General features: G+C 41.7%; 5 protein-coding genes and 1 non-coding gene across 8 annotated transcripts; 2 read left to right on the top strand and 4 right to left on the bottom strand.

Moving 5' to 3' along the window:
• Positions 1 to 483: 483 nt before the first annotated feature.
• casp8 (caspase 8, apoptosis-related cysteine peptidase) lies at positions 484 to 6,090 on the bottom strand. 2 transcript variants are annotated; one of them, XM_070918385.1, is made up of 12 exons: positions 5,976 to 6,090; positions 4,995 to 5,135; positions 4,484 to 4,659; positions 4,244 to 4,349; positions 3,573 to 3,702; positions 3,437 to 3,492; positions 3,284 to 3,344; positions 3,036 to 3,085; positions 2,824 to 2,935; positions 2,567 to 2,694; positions 1,497 to 1,888; positions 484 to 939 (listed from the first exon to the last, which is right to left on the bottom strand). In XM_070918385.1, exons 2-12 carry the CDS (start codon positions 5,100 to 5,102, stop codon positions 795 to 797), a joined length of 1,464 nt encoding a protein of 487 aa, XP_070774486.1. In that variant the 5' UTR covers positions 5,103 to 5,135; positions 5,976 to 6,090; the 3' UTR covers positions 484 to 794. The 2 variants fall into 2 exon arrangements, with proteins under 2 accessions (XP_070774486.1, XP_070774487.1); XM_070918386.1 differs by having other exon boundaries at positions 4,995 to 5,129.
• Positions 6,091 to 6,647: 557 nt separating this feature from the next.
• On the bottom strand, positions 6,648 to 9,360 carry catip (ciliogenesis associated TTC17 interacting protein). Its single transcript, XM_070919638.1, has 9 exons — positions 9,255 to 9,360; positions 8,827 to 9,012; positions 8,660 to 8,715; positions 8,423 to 8,509; positions 8,108 to 8,275; positions 7,896 to 8,020; positions 7,257 to 7,333; positions 7,078 to 7,145; positions 6,648 to 6,913 (listed from the first exon to the last, which is right to left on the bottom strand). The coding sequence occupies exons 1-9, from the start codon at positions 9,358 to 9,360 to the stop codon at positions 6,725 to 6,727; spliced, it is 1,062 nt and encodes a 353-aa protein (XP_070775739.1). The 3' UTR covers positions 6,648 to 6,724.
• Positions 9,361 to 10,250: 890 nt separating this feature from the next.
• On the bottom strand, positions 10,251 to 12,252 carry LOC139296093 (caspase-3-like). The gene is made up of 5 exons (XM_070918387.1): positions 11,910 to 12,252; positions 11,725 to 11,759; positions 11,302 to 11,407; positions 10,654 to 11,200; positions 10,251 to 10,472 (listed from the first exon to the last, which is right to left on the bottom strand). Exons 1-5 carry the CDS (start codon positions 12,250 to 12,252, stop codon positions 10,325 to 10,327), a joined length of 1,179 nt encoding a protein of 392 aa, XP_070774488.1. The 3' UTR covers positions 10,251 to 10,324.
• Positions 12,253 to 13,922: 1,670 nt separating this feature from the next.
• trnae-cuc (transfer RNA glutamic acid (anticodon CUC)) lies at positions 13,923 to 13,994 on the top strand. Its single transcript has one exon. It is a non-coding gene; the product is annotated as a tRNA-Glu (tRNA).
• A 36-nt stretch (positions 13,995 to 14,030) lies between these two features.
• LOC139296554 (interleukin-13 receptor subunit alpha-1-like) lies at positions 14,031 to 21,842 on the top strand. Of its 2 annotated transcripts, XM_070918986.1 has the most exons (11): positions 14,031 to 14,104; positions 14,414 to 14,474; positions 14,900 to 14,973; positions 15,936 to 15,994; positions 16,113 to 16,267; positions 16,558 to 16,733; positions 17,388 to 17,521; positions 17,790 to 17,934; positions 18,101 to 18,206; positions 21,252 to 21,333; positions 21,447 to 21,842. In XM_070918986.1, the coding sequence occupies exons 3-11, from the start codon at positions 14,907 to 14,909 to the stop codon at positions 21,531 to 21,533; spliced, it is 1,011 nt and encodes a 336-aa protein (XP_070775087.1). In that variant the 5' UTR covers positions 14,031 to 14,104; positions 14,414 to 14,474; positions 14,900 to 14,906; the 3' UTR covers positions 21,534 to 21,842. The 2 variants fall into 2 exon arrangements, with proteins under 2 accessions (XP_070775087.1, XP_070775088.1); XM_070918987.1 differs by lacking the exons at positions 14,031 to 14,104; positions 14,414 to 14,474 and having other exon boundaries at positions 16,558 to 16,623.
• Positions 18,810 to 19,753, bottom strand: LOC139296279 (uncharacterized). Its single transcript, XM_070918644.1, is given in 1 exon segment — positions 18,810 to 19,753. A coding segment is annotated over 1 exon segment (648 nt). The 3' UTR covers positions 18,810 to 19,105.
• Positions 21,843 to 23,274: the final 1,432 nt, after the last annotated feature.

Raw genomic sequence — 23,274 nt, 5'->3', positions numbered from 1 at the left:
TTTTTACATGGATAAGCCCAACACTAATAGTATTAATAATTTTACATATCAACTCAAATCATTTGTTTTACTTTCATCTTACTCTTTCACCCATACCTTCATTTATATTTCATTGTGAATAAAAGCCCATGATCCTGCAAAGGATAAGAGGCTGCAGATGATGGATATATGGATGTGAATAATGTTTATTTTGGTATTGCTACTTTTACTTAAGCAAAGGATTGAATACTTTTGACTCCATACGACCACCAATACAAACAGACATCGTTTGTATTTTAAGGGAAGACTTGTGTTAATTGTCCCTTAAATGACACTATGCTCAAATAATAACATTGAGAAATATACTATTACACTATATTGACTTCATTGTTATATTGGATTAAAAAGGTGGGAGGGTTTGTGAAGTCATGACATTCATCACTCGCTGAAGTGCATCTGCTTTGCTGTGATCTGTTATACTGTGACAAAAAGAAACTTTCCACGTGATGTCTTATTGTTTTATTTTTCCTACATCAAATGGGAAGAATTACAAACATTTCAAAAAGTGCATTTTGTCTGAATGTAACATTTTATTTGCCATGATGCTTTTTAAGATTCAGAGACATCTGAGAGACAGCTTCTCGAGATAACTACAAAGACACTGACATTCAAATTCATCCAACCAGCTTTACCATACAGAGAGATTAAAAACACACACACACACACACACACACACACACACACACACACACACACACACACACACACACACAGTAAACCAGCTGGGTTTACATTTGCAGCGTTTGCACTTGGTCTCAGACAGCTGACACACATTTGAGGACGAGCTTCTTAGTGAGGGTGTATTTGGGCTCCGGCATTTGTTTGTAGTTTAAATATTCTCCCTTGCTGACCTCCCTGTTCACACGTGTCAGGACAGCAAGTATATCATCCTTCTCTGAGCTGCACAGAAAACATCGGAAACACATTACAAATCAAATTGTGGGTATATAGTAATACAACATCATGTCCTCTGACATATCACATCGACAGCACAGCACTTACATTTTAAAACTAGCAGATCTACAGACACAGCGACAGAATTGATTTCAATCATGTTTCCTAGTCTGGGAAAAGAAAGACATTCTGTGTTCCTTTTTCTGGAAATTTCTGCCATCACTATGGGTTTTGGGTCCATCATGTCAGACAGTCAGGCCTAAGATAAACAGAGCTGACGGATGCATCACTCTCCCTGAATCTTAGGTCCTACTTTGTAACTTTGAATAAAGACTCTATATTTTAAACATCAAGGTGTTACTACACATCTACATGTGATGTGGCAGTCTCTATTCATCAGCTGGAAAACATTTTATGATTCAAAGTGCATATCGACATATGGGCTATATGGAACTCCATTCTTACAATTTGATTGATTTACGACAGAGGCTGTGGTACTGACCAAAACTGTAACAAACTAAGTAACTGTCAACAAGCATCATCTTAAACTCTGCGTCTCTCACCTTTGTGCAGACCTCATCAGCTGCTTGCACAGCTGCTGGATGTAGATGGAGCCTGTGGCGGTGTTTCGAAACGACTTGCACTCTGGCACGGTGGCCATGCCCAGCAGGAAGTCAGCATCCTGAGGCACCGTCTCGCCAGGCACAGGACCAGCGTCTTCCTCCAGCCGGCTCTCTCTGTCCCTTTCCTCCTGTCTCGGCTTCGGGGGACACGGCACGGATCCTTTCTGGTAGCCGCTTCCCTGACACGCTTGGATGAAGAACAGTTTGGGCTTCCCTGCCAAGGTGGGAGCTTGCCCGCTCGTGAAGTGCTGTGTCAGCTCTCGCAAGGACACCTGCTGCTCATCAGTCCCAAAGACACATTCCTTCGCTCCATGGGAAAGCACGCACACCACCTAAGATCAGAGGCAGTTTGTGTTATGTCTCAATTTAACATGGATTTTTGATATGATTCGCCAATGACACTTAATACAATTTAGCTGGAGATAAACATGAGATGATTTTGCATACAGGCAATCACAATTAATCACAGAAATGCGTAGGTTAACTACGCAATAATTCCTAATGATATTAATTAATTAACGTGACCTGGATAAGAAGCATAAAAATGAATGGATTAACCAACTGAAAATTATTCAGTTTTTGCTAAAATCGACAGTGTTTGCTATAGGTGTGATGGTGCTGACTGAAACATGACTGGACATCTTCCTGTGTACAAAAATTACTGTCACAACCATCCCACTTCTAGTTTGTTTCCTGACAGATGCAAAAACATTTTATAACTAACATTACTGGAGACACTGTTAGATACTTACCCTCTAAGACCTTTTTTGTGAGGAAACTTATTTAGATGCTTTTTAAGACTTGCAGATACGCTGTATAGCCAGCAGTTTAGGAGGTTAGCTTAGCTTAGTTATGTACTGTACAGACATGAGTATGGTATTGATCTTCTCATCTAACTCTGCAATAAAGCAAAAAGGCTATTTCCAAAATGTCAACCTATTCCTTTGAAGAATAAAGTGTATATAGTAGCCACTGATGTTACAGCTCTGAAGGCGTGTGACATTGCTCACCAAGGCGTCGTCATCCAAAAAATTTCTTGTGCTCAGCTTTTGTAGTTCCTGTTGCATGGCTTTTGCAGTCAAGTTATTGTGTACCACCACAGTAAAGCCAAGGCTGGTGAACACTTGGCGCAGAGCCTCTGTGTCACATAAAAGAGAGACAAATTGAAGCACACTGGTAGATTTTATTTACTTTACATCACTAATGCTGGGTGAGCAGCACATAAACAAATCAGATCACATGGCTATTCAAATGCAAGGATACATACTCTCATCCTCCTGAGTCCCTCCTCTGTTTCTCAGCTCTGTTCCAGGGAATTCCTCGTTGTTGATGACCACACACACACCATGAGGGTTATGAATCATAGCGTAGTACTCTGACTAAAGAGTGCAAGCACACCCACAAAGACAAATCAGAAACATTAATGTTTTGATAAATTAATTATTGAGAGGCGAAATGTGTATTTGTGTGAATGGTTACCTGATCAGGAGGAGCGGAGGGCTCCGCATCAGAGGAAACACTCTCTCCATCTAAAAAACAAAGACAGCGGAAACATTTTATGTGTGCGATTAAAAATAATAGCATGAGAGTGGATATCTATAGCAGTGAGGTGGGAGGGTGGAAGGTTCTGAAGCGGTAACCCTGGCCATTAGGGGTAATTATTCAATGGCTTTGTGCTCAAATGAACGGGGAGTCAGTGAGTGATACAGTGAAAAAGAGAGACTTACAGCTGGGCTGAGTCTCAGATATCAGAGTAGGTTGAGTCGGCTGCAGGGTGTTGTTGACCCTCTGTGGGAAGAAAACAGAGTCCCAGTCCTCAGTAAACTGGCTCATTGTAGGATTAACTGTACACAAACACACATTTACACACACACACACACCTGGGAATCCATGCTGACATGAGTAAGTAATCTAGGTTGACGTGGTGGGGTGGCACCTGAAAACAGCACAATCATTTCATGAATTTCATTTACAGTTAAGTGTGTATGTACTTTTGTGTGTAAGCGCCTCTCATACTTTGCATGTAGCACTGTACAGTCTGTGCCAGTTGTTGATCCACGTCCCGCAGTACTGTATGCAGCTCCCCAAGATTGGTATTCGACAGTAAGCCAGTCTTTTCCATTTCAGCAAACACATCCAGTGCTGTCTGTAATAAACAGGGAAGACTTGTTTGTGTCTGCGTGTGTGTGGAGGCTTTGCAGCTGCATCACTTATGTAGAAATCACTTCTGCGCAGTAATAAGGGTATGGAAGGGTTAACAATACACCGTGAAATGTGCCCAAAGTTGGATGAGCATTCCTATGGAGGCCTAGTTTTCATGTCAAATGAATGACGGCAAATAGTAGATCAAATCAGAAGAAAAAAAATTGTCATGCAACCAGCCATTGTTGATCAAAGCCAATTCAAATCAATCAAAGGATGTCCAAAATGGCCACCAGAGGATGTCTACATCATCTGAGAGGTTTGTACTTTATATGCAACTGAAGTCATCCCTGCTGATATAATCAAACTACAGCCCAATTCATGTAACAGTTACCATTGCACTTAGGAAAACTCATAAGTAGTGTTTTGGTTAGCAAACTATTGTTCACAGGAACATTTTTGACTTTTCATTGAAAAGTCAAAAAGTGAAGTCTACATGTCATCATTTCTTCTATAACTGGCAAGGTGGGTGGGTGTGTTCTCACAATGCATGTCTCAGCTTGTCTTTTGCCCAGCTTGCTGCTCAACAGGAACTTCATCTTTCCAAGATTTTCCTGAGTCATGTCCTCATATATTTGGTACAGCATCACCCTGACACAAAGAGCAGAAAAGTGGGAAGGGGAAACAGGAGAGGGAATAACAACAGACAAAAGATACAACTTTGGGAATAAAACTGACTGTAATGTTATCTCTTCCAGGTACAGTAAATGTCTTTGTGCTTTTACCTGTAATCTGACAGGATGGGATTCGCATCGGTCTCCTCTGGTCGCCTGCTGTCGGTCTCCAGGAGGCTGAGGAGGTCTGCTCGGCGGATGGTTTGGAGCAGCTGAGAAAGGAAAAAATCGTTCTCCAGCAGACATTTTTCTTCTAGTCTCAAGAACAGCCCTTTGGCGTCCACGACCTGTATGAGAACAACCAAGAAACACACAGACCTTTGAGAGGACAAACCTTGAGCGGAAGATGCAACAGCTGAGAATGTTTGCAGTCGGGGAGAAATGCCATCTGTGAAACACATCTCCTTCATAGACAGTGTGACTACATTTAGACACAAAAGCTGTATTTTATTTACTTTCATTTTGGTTAATGTTATTAAGTAGGATGTCTGTTGGGTAACACACTCCCTTTCAGGAAAAAACTTCAATAAAACTGTCCAGAGTTACTGGTCTATGAGACATTTTTCCTCAGACATGGGGTTGAGACAAGTGCAAGGGCAACAGGACGGTATGTGGTGCTCACCCCCTCCAGGCGTCTCCTGTGGACAACATCGCGACACAAGAAGCAGAGAGCTGCCACCTCAAAGGACTCCAGCTCCTCATCTATATGGGACAGCTTCAGCCTATCCATCACAGATGCACTCCCACCAGCACAGGCCTGGTGCTACCAGAGAGGCAGAAACAACAGAGACCAGCAGGAGCGAACATTTGTTGGGGAAATTAAATGGAATACGTGAAACACTACATGAGCTTGAATGACTGGCTTGATAAACTAGCTTTGACAGAAGAAACTTGATGAATTTTAGAAAAAATGTCATATCAACAAATATCACTGTAAGACTATGCGAATACACAGACAGCATGCAGCACAATTTGTACTATTTCCCCCCCGGGGATCAATAAAGTATTTCTGATTCTGACAATAAAAAGTTATTACTGCACTACCAAAAAACACCTATATACGTGCTGTGGCCACATGAACATGATAGACAGTTTCATTTACACCGTATGTCAGAAAGTAAAGTAAGATCACTGCAGACAATTGTTTCTCATTACTTTTGAAGCACTTGGTTGGCCTCGCCCCAGATGGCAGTAGGTGGTCTGAGTCTTCAGGAACATATTGGCTGTCCTCATGAATAGGTTTAAGACTAAAGGGGACAACTTTTACTGTTTTACTGTTTCTTCTTTTTTTCTTTCTTTATTTTTTCAGTGCTACATGAATAAACATTCACTATCATTATATTCTTGTTATTATATGCGGTGCTGTGACGTCACTGCAAAACCCACCAGCCACGGTTCTGACGTTTGCTTGACTTCACAAAACGTTTAAAAAGTTTACAAAATAATGTCACGTCAAGCCAATTTAACGTTAACATTACAGTTCAGTCAACAGCCTGAACTTTTAGGTTACTGCATAGACATTACATAATGTACAGTAGCTAGGAGTACAGAGTGTAACGTTAAAGCGAACTGACGTTACTGTAGACGTCACGCTAAAACTTACCGCTTTCAGTTTAGGTCTGAGAAGCCAAAAGATGCGTCTTCTGTAATTCAGTGAAACAAAATCCTTCTTGAGAGCGAAAAATTCACAAACTATAGTTTTAGTTGTAGCAGTTCGTTTTCTCCGCCAGGCTCACGCACTCGTTTCACTTTCAGAGGAAATGAGCGCCGGTTTTCAAGACTTTAGGCTTCCGCTTAAAGCCGTCAAAATAAAGGCCATGTTTATGGACAGTGAAGACGAGGGATGTGAAATAAAATTGCAGAGTAATTCTTACCTCGGATCAGCCTACGTGAAGTGGCCCACGACCAGTCTGCACAATACAGCTCCAGTTTTACCTATTTGGTGAAGGCTGTAACACTTTTTTCATTTTATTTTACACTTTTATTTTGAAGACAGACTCGCTTTCTCCTAGTCTGAGTTCTCATTGCTCAGACATATTATGGTTGCTCAGACATATTATAATTGCTTTTCCCAGAGAAGATTAACAAGGTAACAAAATAAGACTACAAATACAGTTTGAAACAAACCACTTTATTCAGATCACTAAACTAAATAGCAAGATCACACTCCAGCTCAGGTGAAGTCTCAGGTTTGAAAGTTACATTACTAGTCATCTGTCAATCAGGAAAAAAGACAAGAGCGTAACCAAATGTAATTTTAAAATTGAACCTCAAGTTAAAATGATAAGTTAACAGAAGGCTATGAAAAGGCGTGTGGCACTGAGCATGTGAGATGGGCCCTCAGGTGTGCTTTCAGAGTGAAGGGCCTTTCAGGCTTGGTTCTGGAGGATGGCGGGAGGCAAAAGGGAGGAAGTACTCCCTGGCAAACTGGAAGACATCATCTGGTTTCCTCAGCAGCAAGAACTGCAAGAAGTCAGATATGAGGGCACGGACTTCTGGATGCTGTCTCAGGTACGAGGCATGATCTGCCTTCAGCTCCTCCTGCCCCAACAAGACATTAACACACATTCATATTCTGTTCAAAGGTATTATAGGATAGGATGAGATGTATGGGAGGAAATAGTATTTTCGAGGTAGAGTCAGTCTGAATAAATTAGTCAAATATGGATCCAGTGTCTTTATCATATGAGAACATTATTGGTCACCTTTCTGTCCAAGAAATTGGAGTGCATCTGCATGTCTTCTTCCCAAACCAGGGGGATCTTCTCAAAATCTAACATGAACACACACACACACACACACACACACACACACACACAAACAAACAACATAACTGAGTCTGTTTCATTACATTAACAGTGTTTATGTGTGTGGGGATGGTTACCTTTTTCTAGCTGTGATGGCAGCTGCAGAAGCCTCATGGTGACCGGTGATCCCACCTGCACTCTGCTGGCCAAGTGCCTGATCAGAGAACAGAAACTGCTCACAAAATTCATTCATCAAGTCATATTAACAGTTTTTACCCCCCACAAAGTGATTTACAGAGCATCAGAGTCATACATGTGTGCACTTGAAGTGGGGTGTTTCACTATTGCTTTTGTTATACTATTGCTTTAGGAACATTTGCAGTTTTTGGACCTTATTTAGGTATAATTGCCTGGAAAACAAAATGCCTTGCTATTTATTAGCAACTTGCGGCGCATAGGTCCAGATAGCTGATGTGAACAAAACCCACTCAAAGGCTGGATCTGCTCCTGACATGTTAATCAGTAAGAATAGAAAAAAACTCAAGACCCTTCTCTGTTTGTTTTGTCTGTCTTTACAGCCATACAATGTCTGTTAGTGTACTAGTCGCCATCAGTCACCATTAACAGTGGTTACCAAAACTTTTAATTCGATTAGCCTAATCATGCAGCCCAAACACACTGCAAACACTAAAAGAATTGTAACAGTGTACAACTACCAGTGTTACCCTATTCGTTCCCCAGTGGTGGGCCGTGAGACTGTCAGTCATTGAGCTCACCCATCAGCCAGGAAGTAGCACTGCCAGGTAGTGGGGCCATCCTCCACAGAATGAACAGTCCTCTCCACCCCGAATACCCCGACCTTCTCACCCCTGACCTCCAGCTGCTTCAGACCCAGCTCGCTCTGGCCACAGAGAAACAAATAATCCAGAGTGCACTATTCAAGCAACACGCAGAATGAGCAAGAGGTCTCACTGGTAGAATTACTCACGAAAGTGGTGTGGATGATGTGTAATCCCTGGTCGAAGGAGATGAAGGCCATGTGTTCTGGCACCTTCTTCCTAAGAGCAATCAGGCGCATCAGCAGCAAGTTGGAACCCTCGGTTACCAGCCCTCTTAGGACAGACATGGGAAAAGAAACGCTCTCCTTCGTCACCTCCTGTACACACACAAAAGGACTACACCTTACAGTTATTTCACCACAGCAGGTTTGTTGACATCTCCAAGCATGAATTTTATGGACGGTGGCGTAACACTGAGCAAAACAAAGAAGACCGGATGAAAACTCTATTGTTTCTTCTCTCACCTCTCCCACAGTGGTAACTTTGTCGATCACCATCCGCCCGTCACGCTGCACCATGTGACACCTCCTGTCCAAACTGTGGCCCTCAAGCTGAAAAGGGATTCAAATGTCTTTAAGGGCAGGGAATGGCAAATAAAATCAGAAAGATGTGGCGTAAGAATGAAAGGCAGGCAAGCAACCTTTTCACTTTCAGTGCAATAGCTGATACGTGTGTGTTAAAATGAGCTTGCAATGACTCACCTTGACATACTCGTGGTGATCTTCCTCCAGCACCTCCAGGTCCGTGGTTAGGTAGACTTAAATGGACAATGAAGGCAGGACAAAGGACATGAAGACACTGAAACATCTGTAACTGGACAAAGCAACGGAGAGATCAACCTGTTTCGGCAGCTCCAGCCCCCCCTCACCCGTCACTGTTGTTCCACAGGGGGAGTCATCAATGGCTCCCTGGCTCTGAGCGTGCAGCAGCAGACAGGGCCGCTGGACTCTGCGGGCAAACTCCACACTCACACTGAACTTCCCCAGCTCTCGGCCGCCCTCTGACACAGTCACCAGAGAGTCTGCAAACACACACCTCCGCAGCTCTGCAGGCTCTGAGAGAAGACTTCAGTTTGGACATGAGCCACAATGGACAGTTTCAAATATTTCTAACGCTTATTTTCTTATTTTCTGCTCTTTGCTCGCACGAAATGAACCGCTTCCCTGCCAAGTCTGAGTCTGAGTCTGGGCCAGCTCAAGATGTGCCAAAACCAGGTGGTGTTACCTCTCAGGCGTACGCACTTTCTGTCTCCCGTTGACACTCCAGACTAGCCTATAAAATATACTAACAACTCACCAAGGCTGGACATGAATGTAAGAGCGTCGTCAGAGGCTTTCAGCTCGGGTCCTTCAGTCCCCGCTAAGGCATCGGCAGGAGTCTCTTCTTCCAGCGGGGCTTCCATCGTTAACGCTGCCTTTATTTAACGGCAGACACTCCCGGTAGTGAGATAAGTCCCTACGTAGTTGGAACAGCTTTATAAGACAGACCTTTATTGTGACAGATAGGTTGTTTTTGTCATTTTTCTGTCAAGCAGCCCTTTGCTGTACTTCTATATGCAGCCTATTTTCTGATACGGAAAAGAAGCTCCGAGTTGTCATAGCAACGACGCTGTAGTACCGTAAAGACGGTTGTACGTGCGCAGCCGAATCCAGAAGCACGCTATTTCCCGCCAAGTAGCAAGTACACACAAATACAGTGTATTCATTGATTGGTTGAATCCGTTTTAAAATCGTGTTTTTAGCTATTAGGAATAAAAAAGTTCAAAACAACAGCAATACACGGCAACATTTTAAGGAAAAGAAGCAAAGAAAAACTATCATACATTTGATTTTCTTTCTTTCTTTCTTTCTTTCTTTCTTTCTTTCTTTCTTTCTTTCTTTCTTTCTTCATTCATTCATTTAAAAATGGCTTTTCTCTTTATCAGGCAGTTATTGATTACGATCTTTTTGGCTTCTATTTCACATTTTCCAGATAAATGTACTAAAGCTGTACTTTACTTACAACAATAAATATTATAATAAAATAAAATAGAATATTGCTTTCGGAACAGTTTCCAATACTAAATATGCATATGGAATAAAAATGCCCTTTTATATTAGGAATTTGTTATGCAAAATGTCACCAGTATTCATTTAGCCCCCCCCCACACACACACAAACCTGGACCTACCACTGATCAAAAAACAGGTTTATTCTGTGACAAAATCTGTGAAATATAAAATACATATAAAAGACAATTTAAAAATAAAAGATTTTAGAATGACGAAGAAGTACATTGTTAATAAAACCCTTCCCAAGTTAATTATTACACATCCTTAATTCAAACATAAAGTATGCTGTATTTGCATGATTTGTGGTGATTAAGGTTCAAATGCCATGTGGTGACAACACAAGTGTCTTCCTCAGGGTGAACCTAACTTCAGGCATCTGCTTCGCTCCACCCGGTTCACTGGAGCCCTCTTTCTGGCCTACTTCATTGTTCACACGGTGGAGGATGGTGGTGATGTCTTCACCCCTAAAACAATATGCAGAGTACAAAAACATATTATGATCGAATAAAGTGTACAACATGCACTGCATGGTAACGATCACATAATCACATCTGCACATTACAAAACATTGCGGATGTTATTGATTTTCTGGATATTTCAAGCCACAAGACTAACTAGATATTTCATTTTGAGTTTTACATTTACCTCAGACAGCCCTCCCTCAGCTGCTGACACACAGATTGGATGAACCAGCTCCCATCTATTCTGTGTCTAATTGATTTATAGTCTTCAACGGTGGAAATGGCAACCAGAACATCGGCTTCCACAGGGATGGATAGTGAATGAGAGTCATCAGCCTGCAGATCTTCGAATAACACTCCACGCTGCATCCTCCCTCCCTGGCAGGCCTGGATCAGGAACACTTTGGGCTTGCCGGTGAGGGTGGATAGGTCAGCCCCCCCGAAAGTTCGAGTTATTTGTTTGATGCAGAGGGGCTCCCCGTCACACCCCAAGACTACACCCTTGGTGCCGTGACTCAGAATACAGCAGACAAAAGCGTCGCCATGCTTAGGAGCTTCCTGAAGATCAGCGAATCCGCTGCCGGTCCACTCCTTAACGCTGAACTCCTGCAGCTGAGAGAGGTCGCTCAGAGAAGCAAAGCGTTTCAGTGCCCGATCCATCTGGTCCTTGGTTTGGTCCTTACACACCAGCACTCTGAACCCCAGCCAGCTGAACACCTCTGCCAAACTTTCTGCAGGAAATGTAAAAAAACAAACAAAACCTTTTTAAACTTCAACCACCAGCAAACAGAACAATAGTTACACCTGTGAATCTGCCTGCTCTGTAACATACGAGCATCTCTGTTGGTTCCACATCTCTCATCGTGATACAAGAACTTCTCGTTGTTTATGATCACACAGATTCCAGTAGGCTGGCTGTTCAGCTGATACGGCTCGTCCTAAAAACAATGGAAACAGTTGGACACAAGCACATAATGAAGAAACTAAGTGGAGTGGATCATTTTAGGTATTTCAATTTTTGATGCTCCAAGACTTTCATTTAAGAGGTAACTTTACTTTTCATTATTAGTTACATTTTTACGAGGTATTACATTATTACAAAGCTAATATTCTACATGTTAACACAGGCTAACAAGCATGTGTCCGCAGGCTTTGAGTTGAAATTATGTCGCATAATTATCTGTGAGGGAAAGGCATTAAAACCCCTCCTTGTGTGACTCAAGTGCGCTATTTCAATATTAGGTACAAATCTCACCTTCTTTCGCCTCTTTCTCTCTTGTGACAGAACATGTGAGGAAATCAGAGAGAAACAGAATTACACCTCCAAACATAAAACTCTGAGAACTTCTTTGGATGAAGCCATAAGAAGTCACCTTCATGTGAAACACACAATGAGGAATACTAGACATTTCTAGACCAAAATGATGTATGTTAGTGTACCACTGTTGTCACTTGAACAGGCTTGGACAGGTGTAGGTAAAAGGCGGGTGTCGTTCAACTGCCTGTTCAGCTGCAGCCCAGGGAAAGTCCTTTTAATGGCCTCGTCAGTTTCCAGGAGGTGCAGGAAGGCTTGGCAGGTGCCTTCTCCTTTATTCATGATCTTATCCACAAGCTCAACAATGTGCCCCTCTTCATCTTCTTTGTTGATGCTTTTGAGTTTGTTGTACTCGCGTCCAGTTATCAGGTCCATCTCGAGAACTTTGTCGAGGATTAGCCTGCGGTCTCCACACAAAGTGTCCTGAAGGACTGTTTTATTGCGCCTCACTGTGTCTTTGGCTGACATGCTGAATCTGACAGAGGAGAGATAGAAACAAAAAAAAAAGGAGGAGGATTAGAAGGAGAGAAGAACTGGACAAACATGTTGTTCTTTTGCTCATAGTAAAGTACACCAGTCAGTGTTAGGGTTGTTTGGTTTTTGGGGTCAAATTGAGAAAGCTGAGGGATTTTTGTAACAAACTGTGGCAGCATTTCTTTACCACTCAAGAGCCATTTTCTGGCACGTAGTACAGTGTAATGAATCATTCTGTACTTCACTCACGAGTGAGATGAAAGCAGGATGCCAAATACACTGGCTTTGGATTACTACGTCTTCAAAATGAGCTAAAATGTAGTTAACTGGATAGTTGAGAGTGGATAGTTAGTTCTACATGCTTTTACAACAGCTCCTTACAGACTGACGTGACACAGTCAGAACGTAACCGAGCTGACTCGAACGCTCCTCTACGACCATCGAATGATCAAATGATCACTCAAGTTAACGACTGTGTTTGTAAACGACAGCGCGGCTTCAACAACACGGTGGTGATTACATGAAGCGTTGGTGACTTACAGTCTGCAAGTCTTCCCTCCAGATTGTGCTGACGGCGGACTGAACCTTTCTCTTCTCTCGTACCCGGAACAAATGTGGCGGGCTGCTTTCGTTTCCAAACCCGCGTTAAGTCAGAGATGACGTTGGCCCATTCACTCATATGCTCAGGTTTCATCATCCCATGTGCAGGCAACTCATTAAATAAGTCGGCTGGAGCAGTAGCGACGGACAATGGAAGAGCCCCACCACCGAGTGGAGGAGCGGCAGTTAGTTATGGTAGAAAGGAGGAGTAAGTCCGGACCGAACTAGATGGCGGATGATGGAAAACAATTGCTAATTGATTACGGTTTAATACATTTCAGATGTATTCGTAATTACTTAAATACAGTTGCAGCTATGGTGTACATGCGCTCTGTGATATTATCACATCTGTCTTATTGTGCCGCCTCCTGGTCACAGGAATGTACTGCAACAATACAACCGCTGTGTAAACTGTTTAAACGAGCTCTTATTAAAGCGCCGGGGGAAAAACAAAATCCGATCTCATACCACTATTGCAATATTATCGAGATATTATACAACTTATTGACCTTTTTTTGTTTATTACCATTGCTTGTTTACTTTATAAGATTCTACACGATACTGCATTTAATCATTTTAAAACTAAAGTTAAATAATGGTTGAAAGACAGACAGTCATGCTGTCATTAAGGTCTGATAGTGTCTGGTCTGTGCTACAGGTGTATTTATTAGTGTTATGTGGAACTATCGTTTCTATATTGTTATATGTGCATTGCATACACGCCCAGGGACAACAGATGGAAACTGCCATTGTGCTATATCTCGTGCAACACATTTATTGTACACTGTCCCGGTTTTAAATAAACAAATAAATAATAAATCCCATTCCTTATTAGGGCACCAGAGTGATGGGAAGAGGAGTGGCGACAATCGAAAACTTACTCAGAAAAGATACGCCAAGGGTGAGATTTGTGTTCCTGCGGAAGTGGTATCAGCTTTATGAGAGAAAGGGCTTCGTGGATGAGGACTAACGTTTGGGAAGAAAGGCCGTCTACGCAGCGACAGTAAAAAGACAAGAAGCCATATGACATTGATAAGTTATTACCCTAAGAGTATTTACAATGATCCCTGGTGGTCTAGTGGTTAGGATTCGGCGCTCTCACCGCCGCGGCCCGGGTTCGATTCCCGGTCAGGGAACTACTTTTGTTCACTGTATTATTTCCATGCAAAGATGTAAAGCAGCAGCGTCATCTGCCCTGCGCAATGCCAAATCATCAACTTGATGGAAAGTGTCACCTTTAGGAAATGTAAGTAATTAATAGAATATTTCTTGTCATTCCTTCTGATTTCTGTTATTGGTAGTTAATAGTTAAAAGTAAAAGATTTCCAGTTTGACGAAAGTTACCAGTTTTGTTAAAAAAAAGTATTCAGTCTCTTACTTGTAGCTAGTTCTTAGTGTATTTACCATCAACACATTGCTTTAGATGTAACCAGAAAAGCTAAGTATATTTGATCTTGCTGCGTATGTGTGAGAGTAAGAACAAAGAAACAGAAAGAAACACACAGTTTCCTGAAGCTCTGTACAGTATGTGACGTCACGCTTCTTCTTTCCCCAGAAATGTGTCACTGACTTCTGTCAGAACCAGAGTCAGCGACAGAGTGGAGGGACAGCAGGAGGTAACGGCTTCTCAGTTATGTTATTTACACTAATGGTGTTAGGATGTATATTGTAGGAGGATTTTGTGCTAGTTTTTATTCTAAACAGAGCTCACACTGGGAATAGCTAATCATGGGTTTGTCATTTTTGAGAGAAGAGAGAAGCATAGCTGAGTGTGTAAACAAAAGAAAGCACTGACAAACTCATTCTTCTTCTGAATGTAACCAAGAGGACACTTAACAGTCATATGAGGAAAGTGATTTGTTTCTATTTGATGATATGGCCATTGAGGTGTCTTACCAGCAGCCAGTCTCTAAATGTAGGCTTTTAAAAAGGGGAAGTATGAACAGCCAATTACTACCTACTGTATGTGGCCTCGGTACTGTGTGTTTATGTACATCTGTCTTTGTGCGTGTGTGTGTGTGTGTGTGTGTAAAACCACTAGGTTGGCTATGAAGCTGTTTCCTGTCCTTCCAATATTTTGGTCCAGTTTGCTGGTTTTGTGGGCCTCACAAAGTGGTGGGTAACTTTTGACACACTACTCACACACACACACACACACACACACACACACACACACTGAATATAACTTTATGGATGATGACACCATCAAAATGAAAACGTCCCACATCTCTTCTTAAGTACACCATGCTTAGTTTGCCAAACATTTTAGGCTATCTTGCTCACATTAGGGTGGTGTCGCAGTTTGTTTCTGCTTTCCTTGTACACAACATTCAAGGAAACTGGCTTCCTCCACCACTCCAATTAAATGCGTATATAATCGTCGATGAACTAAGCACGGTGTCCTGCAGAAGAGAATGCACAGCTTGTTTAACCCTGTAACGCCAAGTGTATCATATTTGATACATGAGTTTTTGAGACCTCTACATCATCAGTGTGATATTTTTTTCCTGAAAAACCTGATGTATACAATCAGACACATGCAGTGCACCAGAAGAAATTGAAGCCCAGGCAGAAACCCATGGCCCTGCGAAGGTTTCAAGCTGCTGTTGGCACCTCTCTCACAAGTGCAGGAAAGGGCAAAATCAAGTGTGGCAGACCACTATCCTCTCCAGAAGCAGGAGGAACACCTCCTCCCCCCCGCAAAAGGCCAACCTCTAGTGTGCCCCCTGATGTGAGAAAGGATGGCATTGAAACTCAAAGTTTAATGGGTTAAAAATGTTGTGTTTTATATGTTTTTGTACAAAAATGATACAAATTAAAACTCATATATGCAAATTGATATTTAATTTCTTTTTTCTTAATTTGTCAGAAGGTTCAATAAACACTCCAGTTTCATAAAATTTGAATTTTCTGGCAATTATTTCATGGTTCAGGCTTTACAGGGTTAAATTGTGATGGACGTGCGTTGATGCTTACTGTATGTCGCTGTGTGTACGTTCTCAGAGTTAGAACTAACATCAGCTTGTTTCGTGTTTTCCCTCGTGCCATAACTCCAAAAATATGTTGTGTTTTAACAGAGGTGGAGGCCAACAATCCAGATCCAAATGTCTGTCAGGGGGAAAAGACAACTGATGACGTGAGAATCAAACTGTTCTTTTAACTTCCACAGGCACAATACACGTTTGCTGCTGAAATACAGATTTATTTTTTCTGTTTTCAATATTCTGTTCTTTATATTTGTGAAACTCTTTCAGCTCTGGGAACATAGTTCTTCGGTGCAGCGGCATCATATAGAGGATACTGAGGTGGATGGAAACTTTCTCTGCGTCCTTTACCCAACAAATATACTCAACTGCTCCTGGTCTTTCAACACTTTACAGAAGGATACTCAGCTCTTTGTCTATATCAGGTATTTTTTAAATGAGACTTTACCCATAAAGCATAGCTTTGATGAATATTTATGAATATGAATAATAGCCTAATCTGTGTTGTACCACTGTATAGCAAAAAGGACATTAGGAGGAAAACAATTATAATTCACTGATTGATACCAAACTGTGTAAAAGTAAGCGTTTTCTAAGTGGAGATTGAGTAGTGTTCACCTTCAAGCAATCAAAAATGAACATATTTACAATGCAGGTACGTTCAAAGGTAAAAATTGTTTTGACTGTGTATCTCTTTCGTTGTCTATTCATCCAGCATTTGTGACGACGAAAGGGCAGTTCACTCTCTACACCATTCGTCTGGGGAACGAGTCGGATCGAGGTCTGTGACTCTGCGCGAGTATCAGATGTTACATGTGATCCTCCACTTTAACATAACCCAGCACGACAAGTGGATTGTCTACACCTACACGTACGAAAGGGTCATGCTAGGTAACACTCCAAGACAAACACTGTCACTGAGTTGTTGTTGAGCCGACAAGAGTCAGAGTGGTGTACTCAGTGGTGCTTTAAGCTAAATGCTAACAACCCAACCCTAACCCCTAACCCTAACCCAAATTTGGGGATCACCGGAGTTGTTATGATTCATCCTGAGGGGGGACAAAAATGTCTGTACAAATCCAATAGTTGTTGAGATATTTCAGTCCAAGTGACAGACAGAGAGACAGTCTCCATCAAGGCTAAAAAAGAATGTATCTGTGTATTTAGTTTAGTGTGTTTGATGATTGAATATTACCCTAATTACCCTATTACCCTAACCCTATTCTCATAATATTATGACTTTCTTCTCATGAATTTGCAAATGTATTCCCATACCATTGAAGCTTTTTTCTTAACATTAATTTTCATAATATTATTACCTTGTTATCGAAATCTAATCCCCCCTCCCCCAACAGACATCCTAATAAATTGTCATACAAGCGAGTGTTTGCTTCCAAATAATATAAATAAAAAATACATACATGAATTTGGTAAGCTGAAGGTTCAAGTTAGTTTTAGATTGTAGGTTGTAGGGAACCCACAGCACACCTTCCCAAATAATTGTTATCAGTTATTTGAGTAATTTTGTGGTTGTGTTTGCTCCAGAGGTCCTGTCTCCACCCCAAAACGTCTCTGCATCAATCAAAGACGGAGGCCTGCTGGTGACATGGGGTCTTCCCCGCAGTCGAGAGTACTCCAACCCCTCATGCTTTGAATACCAGCTGGACATGGGGGACCAGGTACAGTATGTCTGTGTGTATATGGGTGTTGATTATTCCAGAAATAAGATATACCATTTAGTGCATTACCTTCTGGAGCACATAAACAAGACAAACCTTTATTTTAAACTTTTTTAATTAATTTAATTTTTAATTATTCAAAAGATGATACGATTTCCAAGGAATCATAAGTCCACAAAGCATCAGACCTGCTCAGCTAAGAACAATCTAAATTAAGTAAACCTACTGTGTGGGTGTTTACCAGTGAATCTTTATCTTTTATAAACAGGAAAGACCCAAAAACCTCACCGGCCAGCTGTCTTTTTTAGAGCAGAATGCAGATCCCTGCCGCACCTACAGAGTGAGGATGAGGACAAAAAAGATGGGATATTGTCTAGGATCTCCCCAGTGGAGTGACTGGAGTCACACCGTCAGTGAGTGCTGTCCAATAGTGGTTTAACCAAAGGCTGGTGACTTTTCCCCCTCCATCCACTGGTTGATTGTTTGATGTCTGGCAGCCTGCGTACACTATGTTATGTTTAACGAATGCAATAACCTCAGTACACTGATCAGCGTCTTTATGTGTGTGTCTGTCTGTAGCGGTGGAACCGTCCGTTTACAGACTCAACACTCTGGTGATCGTCTCAATTTCACTTGGAATACCCATGATCCTCCTGGCTGTGCTGCTCTTGGTGCGCCATCAGAGGTACTGTTCCTGTCTCCAACTGGACTAACCTCTTGACTGATGCATGACACACACACACACACACACACACACTCGCCCATTCGCACACAGCTGCTCACAAACTTGCCACCTCCCTTCACACCAGATGAAATAAATTATTTTATCCCCCCCCCCCCATGTCAGCAAAATTAAGTAAGTAAAACAGTGCAGAAAGGGGAAGTGAGATGAGTGTCTGGGTGGTGGTAGTGTCTTGTTTTCTGAAATGCCACCGCAAAACATCCACCCTACACTTCCTTGAGGTGTAGACAGAAACCCCCACCCGAGTTCTAAAATAGACGAACAGGGGAAAACACAAAATGAAAAAAAATGCAAAAGAAGAGAAGGGAAGGATGCACTTCTTTTCATCTTTCTTTGGCGGTTTTACTTCTTTTGTCAACTACAGTGCATCCGGAAAGTATTCATACCGCTTCACTTTTTCCACATTTTGTTAAGTTACAGCCTTATTCCAAAATGGATTAAATTATTTTTTGTCCCTCAAAATTCTACACACAACACCCCATAATGACAAAGTGAAAAATGTTTTTTAGACAATTATGCAAATTTATTAAAAATAAAACACTCAAATATCGCATGTACATAAGTATTCACACCCTTTACTCAAGACTTTGTTGAAGCACCTTTGGCAGCTATTACAGCCTCCAGTCTTCTTGGGTATGATGCTACAAGCTTGGCACACCTGGATTTGGGGAGTTTCTCCCATTCTTCTTTGCACATCCTCTCAAGCTCAATGAGGTTGGATGGGGAGCGTCGGTGCACAGCTGTTTTCAGGTCTTTCCAGAGATGTTCAATCGGGTTCAAGTCTGGGCTCTGCCTGGGCCACTCAAGGACATTCAGAGACTTGTCCCGAAGCCACTCCTTTGTCATCTTGGCTGTGTGCTTAGACCCTGACTAGTCTCCCAGTTCCCGCCGCTGAAAAACATCCCCACAGCATGATGCTGCCACCACCATGCTTCACTGTAGGGATGGTATTGGCCAGGTGATGAGCGGTGCCTGGTTTCCTCCAGACATGACGCTTGGCATTCAGGCCAAAGAGTTCAATCTTGGTTTCATCAGACCAGAGAATTTTGTTTCTCATGGTCTGAGAGTCCTTTAGGGCAGTCCCTATAGGCAAACTCCAAGCGGGCTGTCATGTGCTTTGTACTGAGGAGTGGCTTCCGTCTGGCCACTCTACCATAAAGGCCTGATTGGTGGAGTGCTGCAGAGATGGTTGTCCTTCTGGAAGGTTCTCCCATCTCCACAGAGGAACGCTGGAGCTCCGTCAGAGGGACCATCGGGCTCTTGGTCACCTCCCTGACCAAGGCCCTTCTCCCCCGATTGCTCATTTTGGCCCGGTGGCCAGCTCTTGGAAGAGTCCTGGTGGTTCCAAACTTCTTCCATTTACGAATGATGGAGACCACTGTGCTCTTTGGGACCTTCAATGCTGCAGAAATTTTTCTGTACCCTTCCCCAGATCTGTGCCTCGATACAATCCTGTCTCTGAGGTCTACAGACAATTCCTTTGACTTCATGGCTTGGTTTGTGCTCTGACATGTACTGTCAACTGTGGGACCTTATATAGACAGGTGTGTGCTAGTGGTGGGCGGATCGATCCAAATATTGATAATATCGATACCAACGTTGGTATTGATATTGATCGATACCAGTGTAATGAGATCGATACTTTAGTTTCAGTTTCTCTCCTGTATGCACTGCTGCGGTTTCATCAAAGAGGCGACCTGGCTGTCTGTGTCTGTGTAAGTGCTGCTGACTTCAAGTACCCCTGCTGCCACAGCGCGGAGCAGGGACACTTTGCTCCTCCTCCCCCCTCTTGTGTTTTGTTGTTGTACCATCACGTGACTCAGCGGCGCCAGGCAAACAAGCGAGCAGGCTCAGCCGCCAGGCCCGGCCAGCAGCACACACACACAAGCAGCACAGAGTCCAGAAATCCAGAAAAGAAGCGTAATGAAGGGAGAAATTTTATTTAACTTTTGTATTGTAGTTTCTGAACACTCTACCTCAAAAAAATAATTTGTTTTAATTTGTTCTCGAGTGATAATTTTGTGCACTTTGTTTATTTAAGAAAAAAAGTCCAGACATGACAATGTATGGGGAAAAAATGTTTTGTTACTGTTCTATTATTTCTGAACAAAAACTTTTATTATGAAGTATTTTCTATTTACCTATAAACTTTGCCCAAATTCTGTCCTGGGTTTTAACTAATTAATAATCCAAAGGAAAAATCACAAACACTTTAATGGTCATGAAAATTCATTCAGATTTAGCAATTTGATGATGTATCAACCTTAATTATTAAAAAGTATCGGTATTGGCGATACTGGTATTTACTTGGTATCGGATCGATACCAAATCTTGCAGTATCGCACACCACTAGTGTGTGCCTTTCCGAATCATGTCCAATCAATTGAATTTACCACAGGTGGACTCCAATCAAGTTGTAGAAACATTTCAAGGATGATCAGTGGAAACAGGATGCACCTGAGCTCAATTTTGAGTTTCATAGCAAAGGGTGTGAATATTTATGTACATGTAATATTTGAGTGTTTTATTTTTAATACATTTGCAAAATTGTCTAAAAAACATTTTTCACTTTGTCATTATGGGGTATTGTGTGTAGAATTTTGAGGGACAAAAAAGAATTTAATCCATTTTGGAATAAGGCTGTAACATAACAAAATGTGGAAAAAGTGAAGCGGTATGAATACTTTCCGGATGCACTGTATTTGTTTTAATACAAAATACATTATTATTTTAGCTGATGCAAATGACTGCAGAATTATTTTAAAATGTGTATTGACATTCTTGCTTAAGGCTCATTGTGTGTGTGGGTGGGTATTACTAATGTTGTGGGGACATGTGGGGACTGGCTTTCCTTATGGGGACAAATCACAAGTCCCCATGACGTAAATCATAAAATATTATAGTGAAGACTTGGTTTAAGGTTAGGGTTGTCTCCAGGGAATGCATGTAAATCAATGTAATGTCCCTAAAAATGTGTGTGCGTTTCAGGGTGTCCGAGGTTCTGTTTCCTCCGATTCCTCGCCCCCCGCCAAAGTACAAATGCTTCCTGGAAAAAAATGACACATCCAATGTAAGTACACGGCCATTCTGTACACACACACTTAACCACTCACCCAATCCCAAACACTTGTGTACAAATGTTGCCAATATTTTTTTTTTTGTGTGTGCGTGTTGTGTCTCCAGCTCTTCCACCTGGCCTCGTCAGCTGAGCCCGAGGCGGAGATCACAGAGGTGGAGGACACAGAGGAAAACCCAGGAAAGACATTTTAAAAGCAGTACGGGAGGGACACATTCAAATTTCATTTGTGTTTTTTTTTTTGTGGTTCGTAACACTTTAATAAATTTTAGGTCATGTGAAATGTATACCAGTATGACAGCAAAACACGCTGCGGACATCATGTAAAGGGTGATTCTGCTCTGCTCGGTCATGTAACTCAAACTGCTGGTTATTCATTTAAACAAATAGATTGATCTGCCTGAACAAGCCTGTTAGCCGGCCCTGTAATATGGATCTAGTGCTTCCACAAAATGTGTGTTCCTTTTTGGGTGTGAAATAAAGTTGAGTAATACGGTATATTATCATCTGCTCATTTAAAATTATTATTCAGCGTTTATTCATACAGGGTGGTTCAATGAGAGTCTTTATGGGAGCCCTGTGTGCACAAGACAATAACAGCAAAAGCAAAAAGTCAACATTTAGACAACATACAACATATGTAAAGCATGACGATAAAAATCAAACCGCATCAAAGGTGTACACAAGAATATGGGACAAAGCCCTAGTTAACCTGAAAGCAAAAGTTTTGGGAGCTTAGCTTCTCAGCTGCCGTTAATGTGAATGGGCGCAGCGATCACCTCAATCATTCACACAATAAACATTTGTTATTTACCATTAAACCCTGTTTTGCCTTTTAACATGACCTATAATGAGAGCAGTACTTTGAGAAATACGCTGACTCACTTTCTTGCTGTGAGTTAAGATGAGACAATCTATACCATTCTCATGTCTGTACACTAGATATGAAGTTACAGCCAGCAGCTGGTTAGCTTAGCTTAGCATAAAGACTGGAAGCAGGGGGAAACAACTAGCCTGGCTCTGTCTTTAACGGTAATAAAAATCACCTACCAGCAACTCTGAAGCTCGACTATTAATTAACACGTTTGTTAAATCTGTACAAAAAAGTGTAAAGACGACAATATTATTGCTATTTCTTGGCTCTGAGCAGTTGCCATGCCAAGAAATGTTTTGGCACAAAACTATCCTTAAAAAGGTGAATTGTCACTTTTTATTTTTTGTTCAGATTAAACAAATGAGACATGATGTGATTTAGATGTGCTGGTAGGTGGATTTTGTTACCTTTGGACAGAGCCAAGCTAGCTGTTTCATCCTTTTTCCAGTTGTCTTTATGCTAAGCTAAGCTAACCAGCTGCAGGCTGCGGCCCTATATTTAATGGACAGACAAGAGAGTGGTATCAATCTCTTCATCTAACTCTCCGCCTGAAAGGGAATAACCATGTTTCCTAAAATGTTCAGCTATTCTTTTAAAGGTCTACACTTCACTCTAACGATCAAAGAATTGCAGATAAAGGAAGATCAATGGTGGACTCCATTTTAAAATCTGCCAAAGAAATCAGGTGATCCAACTCCTGCTGCAGTTTATTCCATCTGACTGGAGATGTAGTAAAGCAGGTTGTGTCTGTACTGCAGAAGAGATCCAAGCCACATAGGCTGTTTTAGTGCTTTATAAATATATACTGAGGAGTGCAGGAGTCTTTGATAAATAAGACATTTAAAGAGTGAAGTGCAGATGTTTGTATGCTTGCGTATAAATTAGATTTACAATAGTCCAGTGGGGATAAGATTGTAGACTGAACTACTTGTTGCCAAACTGAACGAGAGCAAAAAAGTGTGTCAATAGAAAGTTTAGCCTTTTTTTTGAGTTTTGACTTGTTTTGTTTTGCTGTTTTGGCAGCAGCGGTGAGCTCAAACTCTGACACAAGTAAAAATGAA

Source organism: Enoplosus armatus, chromosome 14 (genome assembly GCF_043641665.1).
Source record: "Enoplosus armatus isolate fEnoArm2 chromosome 14, fEnoArm2.hap1, whole genome shotgun sequence".
NCBI classification, from domain to species: domain Eukaryota; kingdom Metazoa; phylum Chordata; class Actinopteri; order Centrarchiformes; family Enoplosidae; genus Enoplosus; species Enoplosus armatus.
Note: the sequence above shows the minus strand (reverse complement) of the source record. Positions and strands in the feature narration are given on the sequence as shown.

Bases quoted from the DNA above. Each gene is read 5' to 3' on its own strand.
- casp8 (XM_070918385.1), bottom strand. From the start codon at position 5,102: ATGGATAGGCTGAAGCTGTCCCATATAGATGAGGAGCTGGAGTCCTTT. The intron at 3,345-3,436 runs GTGTGTGTGTGT...TTCTTCCCACAG, and splicing joins ATGTCAGCATGGATTCCCAG to AGGGTCAACAACACCCTGCA. The intron at 2,936-3,035 runs GTAACCATTCAC...TGCACTCTTTAG, and splicing joins CCTCCGCTCCTCCTGATCAG to TCAGAGTACTACGCTATGAT.
- catip (XM_070919638.1), bottom strand. From the start codon at position 9,360: ATGGAAGCCCCGCTGGAAGAAGAGACTCCTGCCGATGCCTTAGCGGGG. The intron at 9,013-9,254 runs GTGAGTTGTTAG...GTCTTCTCTCAG, and splicing joins TACATTCATGTCCAGCCTTG to AGCCTGCAGAGCTGCGGAGG. The intron at 8,510-8,659 runs GTGAGTCATTGC...ATCCCTTTTCAG, and splicing joins ATCACCACGAGTATGTCAAG to CTTGAGGGCCACAGTTTGGA.
- LOC139296093 (XM_070918387.1), bottom strand. From the start codon at position 12,252: ATGTCAGCCAAAGACACAGTGAGGCGCAATAAAACAGTCCTTCAGGAC. The intron at 11,760-11,909 runs GTACACTAACAT...TGATTTCCTCAC, and splicing joins CTGTTCAAGTGACAACAGTG to ATGTTCTGTCACAAGAGAGA. The intron at 11,408-11,724 runs GTGAGATTTGTA...CATTGTTTTTAG, and splicing joins AGAGAAAGAGGCGAAAGAAG to GACGAGCCGTATCAGCTGAA.
- LOC139296554 (XM_070918986.1), top strand. From the start codon at position 14,907: ATGAAGCTGTTTCCTGTCCTTCCAATATTTTGGTCCAGTTTGCTGGTT. The intron at 16,268-16,557 runs GTATTTTTTAAA...CTATTCATCCAG, and splicing joins CAGCTCTTTGTCTATATCAG to CATTTGTGACGACGAAAGGG. The intron at 18,207-21,251 runs GTACTGTTCCTG...TGTGCGTTTCAG, and splicing joins CTCTTGGTGCGCCATCAGAG to GGTGTCCGAGGTTCTGTTTC.